The sequence below is a fragment of the Molossus molossus genome, unplaced genomic scaffold (assembly GCF_014108415.1).
Source record: "Molossus molossus isolate mMolMol1 unplaced genomic scaffold, mMolMol1.p scaffold_m16_p_1, whole genome shotgun sequence".
NCBI lineage: Eukaryota > Metazoa > Chordata > Mammalia > Chiroptera > Molossidae > Molossus > Molossus molossus.
The window spans coordinates 247,927,560-247,942,466 of NW_023425344.1; the positions used below are offsets into that span (position 1 = coordinate 247,927,560).

General features: G+C 57.6%; 1 protein-coding gene across 1 annotated transcript in view; it reads left to right on the top strand.

Moving 5' to 3' along the window:
- LOC118635840 (cholesterol 24-hydroxylase) overlaps nt 1-13,836 on the top strand; it is a 30,730-nt gene extending 16,894 nt beyond the window's left edge. Inside the window, exons 6-15 of the mRNA XM_036270811.1 lie at nt 2,608-2,746; nt 3,453-3,563; nt 4,880-5,030; nt 5,126-5,188; nt 6,807-6,879; nt 9,246-9,330; nt 9,639-9,749; nt 12,096-12,184; nt 12,883-12,949; nt 13,110-13,836. Of these exons, the coding sequence (XP_036126704.1) occupies nt 2,608-2,746; nt 3,453-3,563; nt 4,880-5,030; nt 5,126-5,188; nt 6,807-6,879; nt 9,246-9,330; nt 9,639-9,749; nt 12,096-12,184; nt 12,883-12,949; nt 13,110-13,280 (1,060 nt within the window). The 3' untranslated portion in view covers nt 13,281-13,836. The remainder of the gene's footprint in view (nt 1-2,607; nt 2,747-3,452; nt 3,564-4,879; nt 5,031-5,125; nt 5,189-6,806; nt 6,880-9,245; nt 9,331-9,638; nt 9,750-12,095; nt 12,185-12,882; nt 12,950-13,109) is intronic.
- The last annotated feature ends 1,071 nt before the right edge of the window (nt 13,837-14,907 follow it).

Below are 14,907 nucleotides of genomic sequence, written 5' to 3' on the forward strand. Positions count from 1 at the left end.
GTTCACAAAGTTGTATGAAAGAGGCTGGGGGAGGTGCCTGTGTTCCCCCGCTTGCGAGTTGTAACTCACTAATGAGGGAAAAGTGGGAACTGCTGGTGAGTTCCCCCTCCAGCCACGGGCCACACAGAATATTATCACATACTTTTAATAAAATCGTGAGTGACCCGCCGGATTCTGCTTTGGCAGACATTACTTTTCCCTGAAGGCCTCGGTCCCCGGCGTTTGCATAAAAGACAAGGGGGCTGGGATCTCACTGCACGGCGGACACTCCCTCCCAAAGTTTGTATCTACAGTAGTGACAACGGTCAGTGCTGGTGGGACAACCAGCCACGTGTCGCCCAAATGGCTAACTTGAACGTGACTAAAAAGAAAAAAAAGGCAACTACCAATAATCCTGCAAATAAATCTGTACTCGCAAACCATGTGAGTGTGATGAGGAAAAAGTCGAGGGTGCCATACGAGCAGGTATTGAGCCTACTTGGGGCTCGAGAGACCTTTACATTTCTCTCGGGAAGTGGCCTCTGGGTGTCTGTCTGGAGAGTGGACAGGCATTCAGGTGGTAACAGGGCATGGAGATGGAGATGGCAGGAAGGAGAGCTCCAAGCAGCAAAGATGGCATGTGCAAAGGCCCTGAGGTGGGAAGGAGCATTGTGCTTTGGAGGAGGCAAAGCTATAGGTGGAAGTTAGCAAGGGACAGAGTTTACCTCCTGGGTCCAGGTGAGGATTTTGCCGCCCTTCAAAGAGCAACAGGGTGCTTCAGTGTTTTAGGTTGCTAAGGGACCAGGTTAGGGTGGTGCTGCCAGCTGTGGCCTGGCCACAGAGGATAAGCTGTGCAGCCAGCGTGGGGTGGGGATGGGCAAGCAGGAGGATGCCGCACCTGTGCTGGAGCTGGGACGCTGGAGCTGGGACGCTGGAGCTGGGACGCCGGAGCAGGGCTGGTGATGGGCAATGAAGAGCTGATTTTCTTTCCTAGTTAAAAAAATTGCTCCTTTTTCCTCTTCTCCCATTAAAAAAAAAAATCCTCATCCGGGGATATTTTTTCCTTTGATTTTTTTAGAGAGAGTGGAAGTGGGGAGAGAAAAACATCAGTGTGAGAGAGACACATTGATTGGTTGTTTCCCGTACATGCCTTGACCAGGGCTGGAGATCGAACCTGCAACCCAGGCATATGCCCTTGACTGGAAATCAAACCTGTTACCCTTTGGTCCACGGGCCAACAGTTTAACCACTGAGCAACACTGGCCAGGACCCATGTTTTCTTTCTTTTTTAAAAATATATTTTCAATAATTTTTTTAGAGGGAGAGAGAGAGAGAGATCATCAATAAGAGAACATCCATTGGCGGCCTCCTACACGCCCCCTATTGGCAACAGCCTGAAACCGGGTCATGTGCCCTGACTGGGAATCGAATAGGTGATCTCTTGGTGCATGGGATGATGCTCAATCCACTGAGCCACACCAGCTGGGCCATTTTTTCTTTTAATATATTTTTTAAAATTGTATTTGGAAACTTCAAATATCTAGATAAGTTTTAAGAATAGGAGAAAGAATAAAACTTCAAATATCTAGATAAGTTTTAAGAATAGGAGAAAGAATACTCTTATATCCTTTACCCAGATTGATAACATTAAAAATTGCTTTTAGCCCTGGCCGGTTTGGCTCAGCGGTTAGAGAGTCAGCCTGCGGACCAAAGAGTCCCGGGTTCAGTTCTGGCCAACCGTACGTACGTACCTTGGTTGCGGTTCGTCCCTGGCCCTGGTTGGGGTTGTACAAGTGACAACCAATCGATGTGTCTCTCTGACATCAATGTTTCTCTCTCTTTCTCCCTTCTACTCTGTCTGAAGATAAATGTAAAAGTATCCTCAGATGAGGATTAACAACAACAACAAAAATTGCTTTTAATGTCAAAAGCAGCACTTTGTTAGTAAAAACTCAGAAATATGTAATGTACCAAGTGGTAGCTTTCCCGCTCCTTGGTGATACCATTTTTGTGAGTCTGGGGAGCATCCTTCCATACCTCTTTCTAAGCTCTATGCTTGGCAGGTGAGCTGGATAGCTGTCCCGGGCCAGGGGGCACTGTGTGTCGGGAGCTCTGGGTCTGAGGACTCGTGTCCATGTAGGGGTGGGCACTGTGATTGCTCACAGACAGGGAGAGGAATGGGTACCGAGGCTGCAGATGGCAGCCCGGGGCAAAGCAGGCAAGGAGAGTGGGCAGCGCTGGAGAGAGGTTGGCTGGGAAACTTCACGGATTCTGGAGGCCCCAGAGGCCTTTCTTTCCTTCCTTCCCACAGTCCTCTGGAGTTTCTACACTGTCACATCCCCTTGAGGTCAGAGTTGAGGGGCCCAGTGGCAGACAGAGGACCCATGGAACCATCAGGACAAGGACAAAGGGACAGCAGCCATCCTGAGTGGAGGGGAATGGTGAAACCTCAGGGCTTAGTTGGATAATTGCAACCCAAGCCTGGGAACTGGGCTTGAGGGGAGGCCAGAAAGGCTGGGAGGGGGCCCCCTTCGCTCTGCACACTGGCCTCCTGCCAGAGGGCGCCACAGGACGGCCGAAGCCCTGGGCTGGTCCCAGCGACTGCTGATGTGTGTGCTGTCTCCCCAGCTCCTTGGTCAGTTTGATGGAAACGTTCAACGAGAAAGCGGAGCAGCTGGTGGAGATTCTGGAGGCCAAGGCGGACGGGCAGACCCCGGTGTCCATGCAGGAGATGCTGACCTGCACCACCATGGACATCCTGGCCAAGGTGATGGGTGCAGGGCGAGGCTGGGGTGGGTGTGACCCCCTGCCGGGACAGAGGGCTCCTCTTCCCTTCCCCTCCCCCTTCTTTTCCTTCCTCCTTCTCCTCCTGCTCCTCCCATGTTTTGGCCCCTTCTCTGGGTTGAGCGCTTTATATCTCCTTGACTGTTCAAAGCAGCCATGTGAGATGGGAGCTCCTAACTCGTTCTCTAGAAACGGACACCGAGAGGTGTGGGGACCAGCCTGAGGCTGCAGGGGCAGCAGGACTGGACCTGAGGTCTGTCGGACTCCCAGCCCAAAGCTCCCCTCCGCTTCAGCCCCCCCCCCATTAGGCTTGGCTTTTCACCCTGGCAGACCCAGTGTGGCCCCGATAACACTGAACCCAGGTGAAGGCAGGTCAGGCAGCTGGAGAGGAGGGACAGTGAGGGAGTCACTGCCATTCAACAGTTCACTGGGAAGCTGGTGGACAATGGACACCCAGCGGAGGCTGCACCTCGGGAAATGCATCTTGTTGAGGATGGAGTGTGAGGTTTATTTAATTGTTACTACATGCAACAGGGTTGGAACTATCATGGCTCACTGAAAGGAGTCGATGACACAATGCACGTCCCTTAGCCCAGGGCCTGGGTCTCCAGCTGAACGGTGCCAGGCTCTGCCCTGGGTCTTTGGTTCTCCCGTCCCCGAGGTCTGACCTCGTCCTTCTCTCTCCCCAGGCAGCTTTTGGGATGGAGACCGGCATGTTGCTGGGTGCCCAGAAGCCTCTGTCCGGGAAAGTGAAGCTGATTTTGGAGGGTATCACTGCATCCCGCAACACTCTGGCAAAGGTACGGCCTCAGCACCCCTTCTGGCAAACAGACACCTGGCTTGTGTTGTCCTCATTTGCTGGAGCACCTCCTCCCGTGATTATTTTCCAGAATGAGTTTTGAGTTCTGGTATGTAGAGGTGAAGTGACTTCTGACTGAGGGTTTGCATAGATTACATGAAGTAGAGGCTCAAAATGAAAGCGGGTTGCAGAAATTAGGAGTTAATCTTTCTATCGCATAAATGACCCCTGAAACAGTCAATCTAGGATGGTGAGGATGGCTCCACAATTTCACATGTTCCTGGATTTCCCTTTTGTTCTACTGTCTCCAGCATCACCTCATTGTCATAAGGTGGCTGCTGCAGCTCCAGCTATCACCTCCTTGTTCCAGGCTTGAAGGAGGAAGGAGGGAGAAAGGTGGTACTTGAGTTGATTCTCAAACAGATGCCTAGGGACCCCTCCTGTCCCTGGGACTTCAGGCTCCCGGTTTGTGGTCTTCCGATGCCACCCCATTTTTTCAAGTGCTGACTCCACCTCACTGCCCTCTGGCTGTGGTTTCCTCCTTCACTGCTGTCCTCACCGCCTCCACCCTTCAGACACCCCTTCTTAGTTTCCAGTGCTTCCTGTTTTCAGGCGTCTTTCCCATCATTTCTAGGGATTTGGTGTGGGAAGGAGAAGCTGGTGGATGCTTGGGCTTAGCTGGACTTCTTTTTTTTTAAAATCCTCAGCGAGGACATTTTCCCATTGATCTTTAGACAGACTAGGAGGGAGGGGGAGAGAGAGAGACATCCATACCAGGGAGACACATGCATGACCCCGACCAGGGCCGGGATGAACTGCAACCAAGGTACATGCCCTTGGCCGGAATCAAACCCGGGTCTCATTGGTCCACAGGCTGATGCTCTAACCGCTGAGACAAATCAGCCAGGGCTGGGTTTCTTTTTATTCCTTTTCTTTATTGATTTTAGAGAGAGAAGAAGGGGGAGAGAGAGAGAGAGAAACATCGATGAGAGAGAACATTGATTGGCCGCCTCCTGCATGCCCCCACTGGGGATCGGGCCCACAACCTGGGCATGTGTCCTGACCGGGAATCGAACGGGCGACCTCTTGGTGCAGGGGTGGACGCTCAACCACTGAGCCACACCGGGGGGCTGAGCCGGACTTCTTGATCTCCTCTCCTGGGCTCCTTTGTATTTTCTAGGATGTTTCACATTCTCCCACCTCCCTGCCTGCAGGTGCTGCTGTGGACTTGCAGCCCTGTGGGAGCTGGGGGGAGGGGCGGGGGGAGGGGCGAGGGCCGCCTGCAGGTGCGCCGCGCTGAGCCGGCCTCTTGTTCAGTTCATGCCCGGGAAGTGGAAGCAGCTGCGGGAGATCCGGGAGAGCGTCCGCTTTCTGCGCCAGGTGGGCAAGGACTGGGTCCAGCGCCGCCGCGAGGCCCTGAAGCGCGGGGAGGCCGTCCCCGCCGACATCCTCACGCAGATTCTCAAAGGTGCGGGGGCGCCGTGCGGGGCGGGCGGCCGGGGGCCTCTGTCAGGCTGCCGTGGCAGGCGCGCGCCCGGCCCTGAGCCGCCCTTTGTCCTCCAGCGGAAGAAGGCGCCCAGGACGACGAGATTCTGCTGGACAACTTTGTCACCTTCTTCATCGCTGGTTCGTAGTCCATTCGGCGACCGCTTGCAGAAATGGTGGGAACGGTGCATTCCTTAGATCTGACTCCGGGAGGCCTCCTGGCTGGCTGCGCAGTTATGCTGTGGAACTGGGGGGCTGAGATGAGGGGAGCAGAGCCTCTCTCTGCTTAGGGGGTTCCAGGGGGCCTTGTCGGCATCTGACCTGCTAACGCAGCAGGGATCGTGGGGCCGCGTGGGGAGCGCCCTTTGGGCTCAGGAAAGCTTGGCACGTGAATTCAAGCGCCCCCCTCACTCAGAATTTGTAGGGAGAACTTCATTCATTTGCTCATCAGGTACTTCCTGAGCATCTGTCTTCACCCTGAACTCCCCTCCCACCCTTCCGGGGACCCCCCAGGTGCTGCTTCCCTGGGGAAGCCCTCAGTGGTTGCCCGAGGCAGCAGGCCCCCAGCGAGCTCTCCACGTGCCCAGGGCTCCTCTGCCCACGTGTCACGCTGTATATTTGTGGGTGTGATTCGGTGAGGCCTGTCCCCCGTGGACCGCATGCTCAGCGAGTGAGGGGTTACTTGTTTCGCTCACCCGTGTATTCCCAGGGCCCAGCGCAGTAGGTCCCCGTGAAGATGGGATGAATGAAAAATGAATGGATACTAGGCTCGGGGAAGACACAGGTGAAAAAGATGAAGGACCGTTCGTAGTCTGATGGTGGTAGACAGACAGACAGACAGACAGGCAGGCAGAACTGGTTCGGAAGCTTGCTGGGTGGTGGGTTTTCAGAGGAGGGAAGAGAGACTGCCCTGCCCTCCTGGCCCCCTGCAGTGTCCGGACACAGGGTTCAGGGGTAGGCTGTGGGGAAACTGAGTCACAGCTGGCAACAAACAGCCAGGGCCAGGATGGGACTTCCAGTTCTTTCTGCGCCCCCTCTCCCCCTGCCGTGGGGTCCCCTGGCCCTGACTCGTCCCCCTGGGCATCACTTCTCAGCACCTGCTTGCTGTGAGGGTTAGGCCCTCCTCTCTCGTCCGAGCAGGCCCCCGAGGCCCCGTGGCTGGCCGCGGTTGCCACCTGCCCCTTTAGAGGAAATTCCTACAATGCAGAGGATTCCTTCCCGGGCAACTGGGTGCTTTGACTGTCACCTTGGCCAGATCCTGCCAGAACTCAGGATCAGCCCCCCTGCAGTGATCCCTGCCACTCAGGGGGATGCCACCGGCGGCCCCTGCAATGGAGGTGTGCTCTCTGCAGACCTCAGGGGCCAGTGCCCACGGCGAGGGGAGAACACGGACTTGGGCTCAAAAACCTCGCTTGCCCTGAGTCCCAGCTCTGTCCCTCCTGCTGTGTGACCTCAGAGAGACACATTCCTCTCAGCCTCAGCCTTCTCTTCTGATAAGTGGGGATGAACATCCCTCCAGACCAGGCAAGGCTCAGGATGGCTGGAAGAAGGGGTTTTATGGCGGCAAATGTCATTTATTTGACCACACTGGCTGGCATCAGGCGATTTGGAGGTGGACAGGCGTCCCTTTATATCCAGCTCAACCCTAGGGGGCAGAAGCGAGGGCCTGAACTGCCACCAGGGGCTTGGGGCTCGGAAGCTGGGCCAGCGGTCGCTCTATAGTCCTGTGTGGATCTGCCACTCTCCTCCTTTCCTGCAGGTCATGAGACCTCCGCCAATCACTTGGCGTTCACGGTGATGGAGCTGTCACGCCAGCCCGAGATCTTGGCAAGGTGCGAGAGGGGCCAGGTGGTGGGAGGCTTCCCTTGATGCTGGTGAAGGGGCCTGTCTGATGTCTTATTCCTAGAGGGCCACCTGCTCCCACCTCCCATGGCTGAGCCCTCTGCCTTGTGTCCTGTTTCTCTTCACCCCAGGGCCTTTGCACATGCTGTTCCCTCTTCTGGAAGCTCTTCTCCCTGCTTTTCTCCTAGAGAACAACAACTCTTCCTTCTCCTCCCCCTCGTCCCCCTCTTTCTCCTCCCCTTCTCCTTTTCCTACTTCTCAGACCCCTAAAATAGCCACCTGCCTCTTCTCAGCTCATAAATGCGTTTCCTCCTGGGACTCTTTGCTTCAAGTCTATTCCAGCCATGGGACTGGCAGCTCTAAGGGGCCAGGGACCGTGGCCCTTTCCCTCCCCAGGTGTACTTAGTGCCTGGCCAGGGGCTGCCACTGAGGCCTGAGCAGAATCCCAGGCAGCATGCCAAGGGAATGCCTGTCTTCAGCTGGCAGGACGGGGCGTGCTTGAGGGGATGGCATTTGAACGGGCCATTGGCTTCCTTAAGTACAGGCAGGTTCCCTCAAGGACTGCTCCCAGAGGGACTGAGCCAATGTGAGAGCACTCTGAAAATGCCACCCGGTGTGTGGGGGTGGGGCGCTGGGGGAGGGGCCCGAGGTTGGTGCTTATCTCAGCACAAAAGGGCAGACAGAAAGGGCTTTTTGAGAATATGAAATCATTTATTAGGCTTCCCAAAAGATGTAATAATATGTTCTTTATAAAAATTTGGAAAAGAGCAGAAAAGTCAACATAATAATAATAATAATGACAACGATAACCTCATTTATGGTGGCCCCACCCACCCAGAGGCAGTTCATCACCCCACGTTATTGTAACCTCTTCCCAGACCCACTTTTCAAAAATATGGTAGCCCTGGCCAGTTTGGCTCAGCGGTTGAGCGTTGGCCTGTGGGCCAGAGACTCCCAGGTTCAATTCCTGCTAAGGGCACATACCACAAAAAAAGAAAAAACAAAAAAAAAATTTTGGTAAAACACACATATAACGTAAGATTTACCATTTTCACTATTTTTTTTTTTTTTATCCTCACCCGAGGACATTTTACATTAATCTTCAGATAGAGCTGGAGGGAGAGAGGGAGGAAGAGAGAGAGAGAAACATTGATGTGAGAGAGACACATCGAGGGGTTGCCTCCCGCACAACCCCAACCAGAGCTGGGGACAAACTGCAACCAAGGTATGTGCCCTTGGCCGGAATCGAACATGGGACTCTGGTCCACGGGCAACGCTCTTCCCACTGAGCCAAATCAGCCAGGGCCATCTGAACTACTTTAACTACCACTCAGCGGCACTGAAGACATTCACATGGTCAGGTACCCATCCCTGCCATCCATCTTCCCAAACGAAGACTCCGTCCCCATGAAACACTACCGCCCCCCCCCCCCCCCAGCCCTGGCACCAGCGTTCCACTTTCTGCCTGATGCTGGGACACTCCAAACACCACTCCGAGTGGAGTCATGCTCCTCTTGTCCTTTTGGAACCGGCTTGCTTCACTCAGGCTAATGTCCTCAAGGTTCATGCACGTGGTAGCAGGTGTCAGGACGTCCCTCCTTCTTAAGACTGGCTCATCTTCCGTTGGACGGACGGACCACTCTGGGTATCCATCCATGGACACTAGGGTAGCTTCCACCTTTTGGCTACTGTGACTCACACTCCCACCCACATGGGTGTGCAAAGACCTACTCCAGGTCTTCCGGGTGTGTGCCCAGAAGTGGCTTGGCCGGATCACATGGTAATCCCATGTTTGATTTTTTGAGAAACTGCCGTATTATTTTCCACCTGCCCCACTCACCTCCCACCAACGGCGTGCAGGGTTCCGATGTCCCCACCTCCCCGCCACACTGTCCTCTTCTGTCTTTGATGACAGCCCTCCTGGTGGGCGTGAGGTGGTCCAAACCCACTCTTAGCGCCGCATGTTATTCTCACGGTGCGCGTCCCAAGTCCTGTCGACCAGTGTCCCTGCGCCGCTCCTTCCGCTGTTCCCAGCTGCTGGTGGCTGTGCGCCAGGCTGAGACCGGCGCTGTGTGCAGAGCCCTTGTCCTGCGGTGCGTTGATTTCCTACCGCTGACTCCCCGCAGTGACCACAAAGGACAAATGTCCTCAAGGGCCCTGGGACACCGTTCCCTCCTGCTTGGGCCCCTTGGCTTGGATGAGGCAGTTCCTGGATGTCTCCAACAGTGGGGTGGGCAGTGCTCCCAGGTGGGGAACCCCAGGTCCCTCTCTGCATGCTTCCTTCCATTCCCCTTCTGAAAGCTCACCTGGGGACATCTGTCCTTGGAGATGAACTCGTCTTTGTCTGACCCAACAGGCTGCAGGCCGAGGTGGATGAGGTCATCGGTTCTAAGAGGCACCTTGACTACGAGGACCTGGGGAGACTGCAGTACCTGTCCCAGGTGTGGGGCGGGACGGGAGCTTCTGGGCCGACGCAGGAGTCATTCATTCATACCTGCAGCCTCCCTAACCCGTTAGAACGAGGTCCTCTAACCTCGCTGCTCCTGGGAATCCTGGGAGATTAAAAATGTTTGCTGTGGCTTTGCAAACCCCCCTGTCCTTCTGGGCCTCAGCTTCTCCCCCTGTCGAGTGAGGGGTTGAACACAGAGGTGAAGGGACCCAGTTCTGCCGTGAGTGGGAGCAGAGGTGGGCTGGGGCACGCCCATGGGGTCTCCTGACTTCTCTGGGGCCTCCCGTGTGGCTTTCACAGGTCCTCAAAGAGTCCCTGAGGCTGTACCCGCCCGCGTGGGGCACCTTTCGCCTGCTGGAGGAGGAGACCTTGATCGATGGGGTCAGAGTCCCTGGCAACACCCCGCTCCTGGTGCGTGGGGGCCCTGCCTGCCTGCCCCGGGGTGGCTGATAGGGGCTGTCCTCTGAGGTCGGGGGTCTGTGACCCTGTTCTCGGCACCGGCTGCCCTGCGTGTTCTTGTCTAGTTGCACCATGGCCCTGAGAGGCCTTTCTCTCCCCTTCACTGTCCAGTTAAGACGACAGGGGATGGTTCTGGACGGGGTGCCCCATTCACGGCTGAAGACACCGAGCTCAGAGAGGTTTTCAGTGGTTGGTTCTCTCGGTTTGCCTTGTGTAAGAAATCCTTCCCCACCCTGAGACCGTCATCCTGACACTGTCTTCCAGCAAGTTTCATTTTCCTTCCGAAAGCCTCCTGGGGTTGATTGCGTGTGGTGTGAGGTAGGGGCGTGCACCCGTCTGCTCGGCCGCATGACGAAGCGCCCAGACGGCTCGCGCAGCAGACACCGTGGCTCAGTTCCCGAGGCCGCAGGTCCCGCAGCGAGGGGTGGGCGGGGTCGCATGCTCCGGGCCTGTCGCCTCGCTTGCAGATGGCCATCTTCTCCCTGCCCTCACGACCTCCTCTGTGTGTGTCTGTGTCCGAATCGCCCTTCATCTAGGACACCAGCCAAGCTGGGTGAGGGCCCACCCCGAGGACCCCGCGTTAACTTTTTTTTTTTTAATCCTCATCCGAGGACATTTTTCCATTTTTTTGTACAGACAGAGTGGGAGGGAGAGAGAGGAAGAGAGAGGGAGGGAAACATCGACGTGAAGGGACACATCGAGTGGCTGCCACCCGCACGACCAACCAGGGCCGGGGACAAACTGCAACCGAGGTACATGCCCCTAGCGGGAACCGAACCCGGGTCTCTCTGGACCGCAGGCCGACGCTCCAACCGCTGAGCCAAACTGGCCAGGGCCCCCGCGTTAACTTAATTACCACGTTAAAGACACTGTCTCCAGATATAGTCACATTCCGAGGTTAGGACTTCAAGATGGGAATTTTAGGGGGACACAGTCCAGCCCATACAGGACCCATGTTTGTTTTCATTTTTATGAAGGCGAACGCCATGATTCCCGCCCATCTCGGAGCCCCCTTCCCCAGGGCTGGGCCACGCCTTCTCCGCGTGTCTCAAAGCTTCATCCATGTGTGGTTTTTATTCTGTTTGTTTTTTTCTTTATTGATTTTAGAAAGAGAGGGAGAGAGAGAAACATCGATGGGAGAGAACATTGACTGGCCGCCTCCTGCATGCCCCCCACTGGGGATCGGGCCCACAACCTGGGCATGTGCCCTCACCGGGAATCTAACTGATGACCTCTTGGTGCCTGGGTCGACGCTCAACCACTGAGCCACACCGGCCAGCCTTTTATTCTGTTTATCTGCCTTTTTAAACACCTGTGTACCATTACTACCCTCTGTAATGACCGTCTCACCTGGCAAGGTGGGGCCCTGCGGCTGACTCTCAACCCAGGTGCGCACCCCCTTGGGCCTCGAGGGGGCAGACCTAGGCTCCCCGCTGCATGGGGCAAGACCCGGAATCTCCGGGCCTCAGTGCCATCCTCGCAAGATGGGGTGGTGGTTGCAGTTTACTGAGAACAGCCAGCAGGATAATGTACATCACGTGTCCGGCAAAAGCCCCTGGCCCGGGGTCGGCAGCCCTCGCTGACCTGAGGCCCCTGCCTGCCTTACGCTCCCACTCACTTTTCGGAGCTCAGTTCCAGGCTCTTCCTCCCCCGTAGCGGCCCTGGACTCTCGAGCAGAGCCGGGCAGAGCGGCTCAGAGACAAACTTTGTGCATTATAGAGGCTGAGGCTGGCACCCGGCCCGGTCGTGGGGGCGTGCGTGGCCCCTGGGTCCGGGGCACGGAGCGTCCTGTTCCTCGGGAGCTCCCTGAAGGCAGGGGAAAGGCCCCTGAGAATCTGCAGCTCCCCACCCCCCAAGCAAGCCCGGTGTTGAAGAGACTTGGCATAGCACCAGCTCTCAGGACCCACAGAAAGATGCCCTGCAGCAGACCTGAGTTTGATTCTGTTTGGTCACCTACTTGTCAGGTGACTGGCAAGTCATGAACCTCTCTGAGCCTCAGTTTCCTCATCTGTCAAATAGGGGTCAGAGTAGCTCTCCCATGCGTCGTGCCAAGCATGGGACGATGCCACACGCCAGCTGGTGGTCATGGCACACTGGCTGCCCCTCTTTCCCTCTTGGACTTTCCAGGGGCCAGGGGGACTCCACACTGGCCCAGATGGGTGGGTGGGAGATGGGGGGTGGGGGGAGGAGTGGGGGCTTGGGGGACTGCTCTACTCCATTGGGTGGCTGCGGCAGGTGGGGGAGGTATGAGGGGACCAATCCTTGGGACCAGAGACAAGCCCACCCTCTGCCTGGCAGTTCAGCACCTACGTCATGGGCCGGATGGACACATACTTTGAGGACCCGCTGACTTTCAACCCGGATCGCTTCAGCCCCAAAGCACCCAAGTAAGTCTGTCTTTGAGCTGTCCAAGTGGAGGCCCGGCAGGAGAAGGGCGGTCTCGGTGGCCCCTGGTCGGAGCTGCCTATGCCCGCCAAGCCCATGCAGCCTTCCAGATCAGTGAGAGGGGTCCCCATCGTGCCCCGTGCATGGGGGAGGAAATCACAGCTCAGAGAGGTTAGGTAACCACCCCAAGGGCGTACAGCCAGCGAGTGGCAGAGCTGGGGCTGGAGTCCAGCTCAGGCTGCTGCTAGAGCCCATGCTTAGAACCAGTCCCTTATACTGGGAGGCCCTGTGATTACTGGCCACACCTCCTTTGGCCTTGATATTCCCATCTGAGAAATGGGAGTACGAATGGCTCCCTCTGGAGGGTGCCGTGGGAGAGAATGCCCTCCAGTGCTGACGCAGCGGTGGGGAGCCAGGCTCCAGGGACAGACCCCTGAGTCCAACCCGGACTGCCCAGAACTGGACGGTGACCGGCCACATGAGGGAGGGACGTGGGACCTTGGGCGAGTTGCTTTGCCCTCTGAGCCTTAGTTCCTCCACCTGTGAAATGGGGAGAAGCACAGCTCCTTCCAGAAGGCTCAGGGAAGAGTAGTGAGAAAATGCTGAGCCAGAGCTTAGCAAAGGCAGCTGCTATGTCCAGTGTGTGCAAAACCCAGCGTGGCCGCCGCGGGGTGGCCGCCCGACGCCTCTCTCCCTGCAGGCCGAGGTTCACCTACTTCCCCTTCTCTCTGGGCCCCCGCTCCTGCATCGGGCAGCAGTTCGCTCAGGTAGGAGGCCGGGCTGCAGAAGCAGCTGCAGGGGTGGTGTCCTGTCTGGAGGCAGGACACAGGTCAGAGCCTGCTCTGGCCGCCCTGGGCCGGGGGTGGGACCCAGCGGCCATGGCGTTCGTGCTCACTGACCCCCGCTCTCCCCACCCCACATGCACAGATGGAAGTGAAGGTGGTCATGGCCAAGCTGCTGCAGAGGCTGGAGTTCCGGCTGGTGCCCGGGCAGCGGTTCGGGCTGCAGGAACAGGCCACACTCAAGCCGCTGGACCCTGTGCTCTGCACCTTGCGGCCCCGGGGCTGGCAGCCCGCGCCCCCGCCCCCGCCCTGCTGAGGGCGCCTGGGCAGACTCAGACTCCGTGGGCAGGGGCCACGCCCACCCTCCTCTGCATCCCATTGCCACCCACCCTGCTCCCCTGTCCTCTTCCTTGGGGGCACCCTCCATGCTGGCTCCCAGAGGGCCCTCTGCCAGCCTCCTCCTGCTTCATGCCCCTCAGAGCTCCCTGTCTGCTGCTAACGCCACTGCCCTTCCTGGACCAGCCTCTGCCTAACCCCAGCTGCCACCCAGATGTACCCTCTTCTCCCTACCACCTCTTTGCACAGGCCACCCCCTCTGCCAGACACCCTAACTCTTGCTTACGCCCTGAAGCCCCTCAGCTGTCACCTCCTCCAGGAAGCCCTCCCTGCCACCCCCGGCCGGGCCAGGGGCCCCTCCTCTGTGCTCCCTTGGTCACCTGTGCTACCTCTAACATCACACTGACCACTGTATCGTGAGTGTCCTCTGAAGTGACTGACCGCCTTGCCAGGCTGTGAGTGCCTCAGGCACGGGCCCCCGTGCCCACCGAGGGTCTGGCACAGAGTCGATGCTCAATAAATATGTGTTGACTGCATGAATGATCGGCCAGCCCAGGCCAGGGTGCTCTGCCCTCAGTTTGCTCGTCTGTAGAATGGGGCGACGTGGAGGCTGGTGTCTCTGAGGGCTGACACAGCTCTGAAAGCTGCCCCTGGAGAGGCCCAGCCACTGTCCCCTTGGGAGAAAGCGGCCGACTCACTGGGAGGGTCCCGTGTTGGCAGACGCTGTCCCCTTGTTATGTGTGGGCCACGCTCCTGGGCGGGGTGTGAGGTTGGGATTGTCAGCGGGGTTGTGAGTGACTGAGAGGGTCGGGAGCCCTGGGGCCTGTGCCGTCTAGTCTGCTCCTGACTCCCAGAGGCTGGAGGCCCCGGTCCCCTCAGGGGGGCGGTTGGTGGAGCCAAGCACCTGGGTGCCTGGCCTCATGCCCATGACATCCTCTTCATCTACTGGCACAGTGCTGCCCCCCAACCAGATGGCGGGACTGTAACCCTCACAATGGTGCAGGGGTGAAGAAGCTGTCCCTTCCTCCCCAGGGCCTTGGGGTGGCCAAGGAACAGTAAATATTGGCCCATCCAAGGAAAAGCTGGCCCGAGTCTCTCCTCGAGCACTTGGGAGTATGTCGTTGTGCAAAGAGAACCACACGCCCTTGCCCACTGCCTGGGGTATGTGCCCGGAAAGGTGCCCCTGACCCGGGGGGGAGTAGGTTTGGGCCAGCCTTTGCCATACGGCACCGACTGGCTCCTCTGTCCCTGCTGCAGTCTTAACAGCTGCGCCGAGGGTCTTCCCAGGTAGCGGACGGGACACTGAGGCTTGGGGAGGAAGGGACATGCTCAGGGGTGGACTGGACTGGAGCTGGGCCCCGGCCCGGGCTGGGAGGTTTCACCTGAGCCTCTAGAGCTGGGCACTCGCCTGGCTCTTATTCAGCTCCCCCACCCTCTCTGTTTCCAGTTCCCTGCCTGGGGAGCCCAGAACCTTCTGTGGCTCTGAGACTGGTGTGCCCGGGCTCCGCCCCCAGCTGCATGGCCAAACCCAGGCCCGGCCTGGGAGCAGCGCTTTCTCATGGCCGCTCAGACGCCGCTGTCTCCTGTCTCATGCCTGGGCCCTCAGC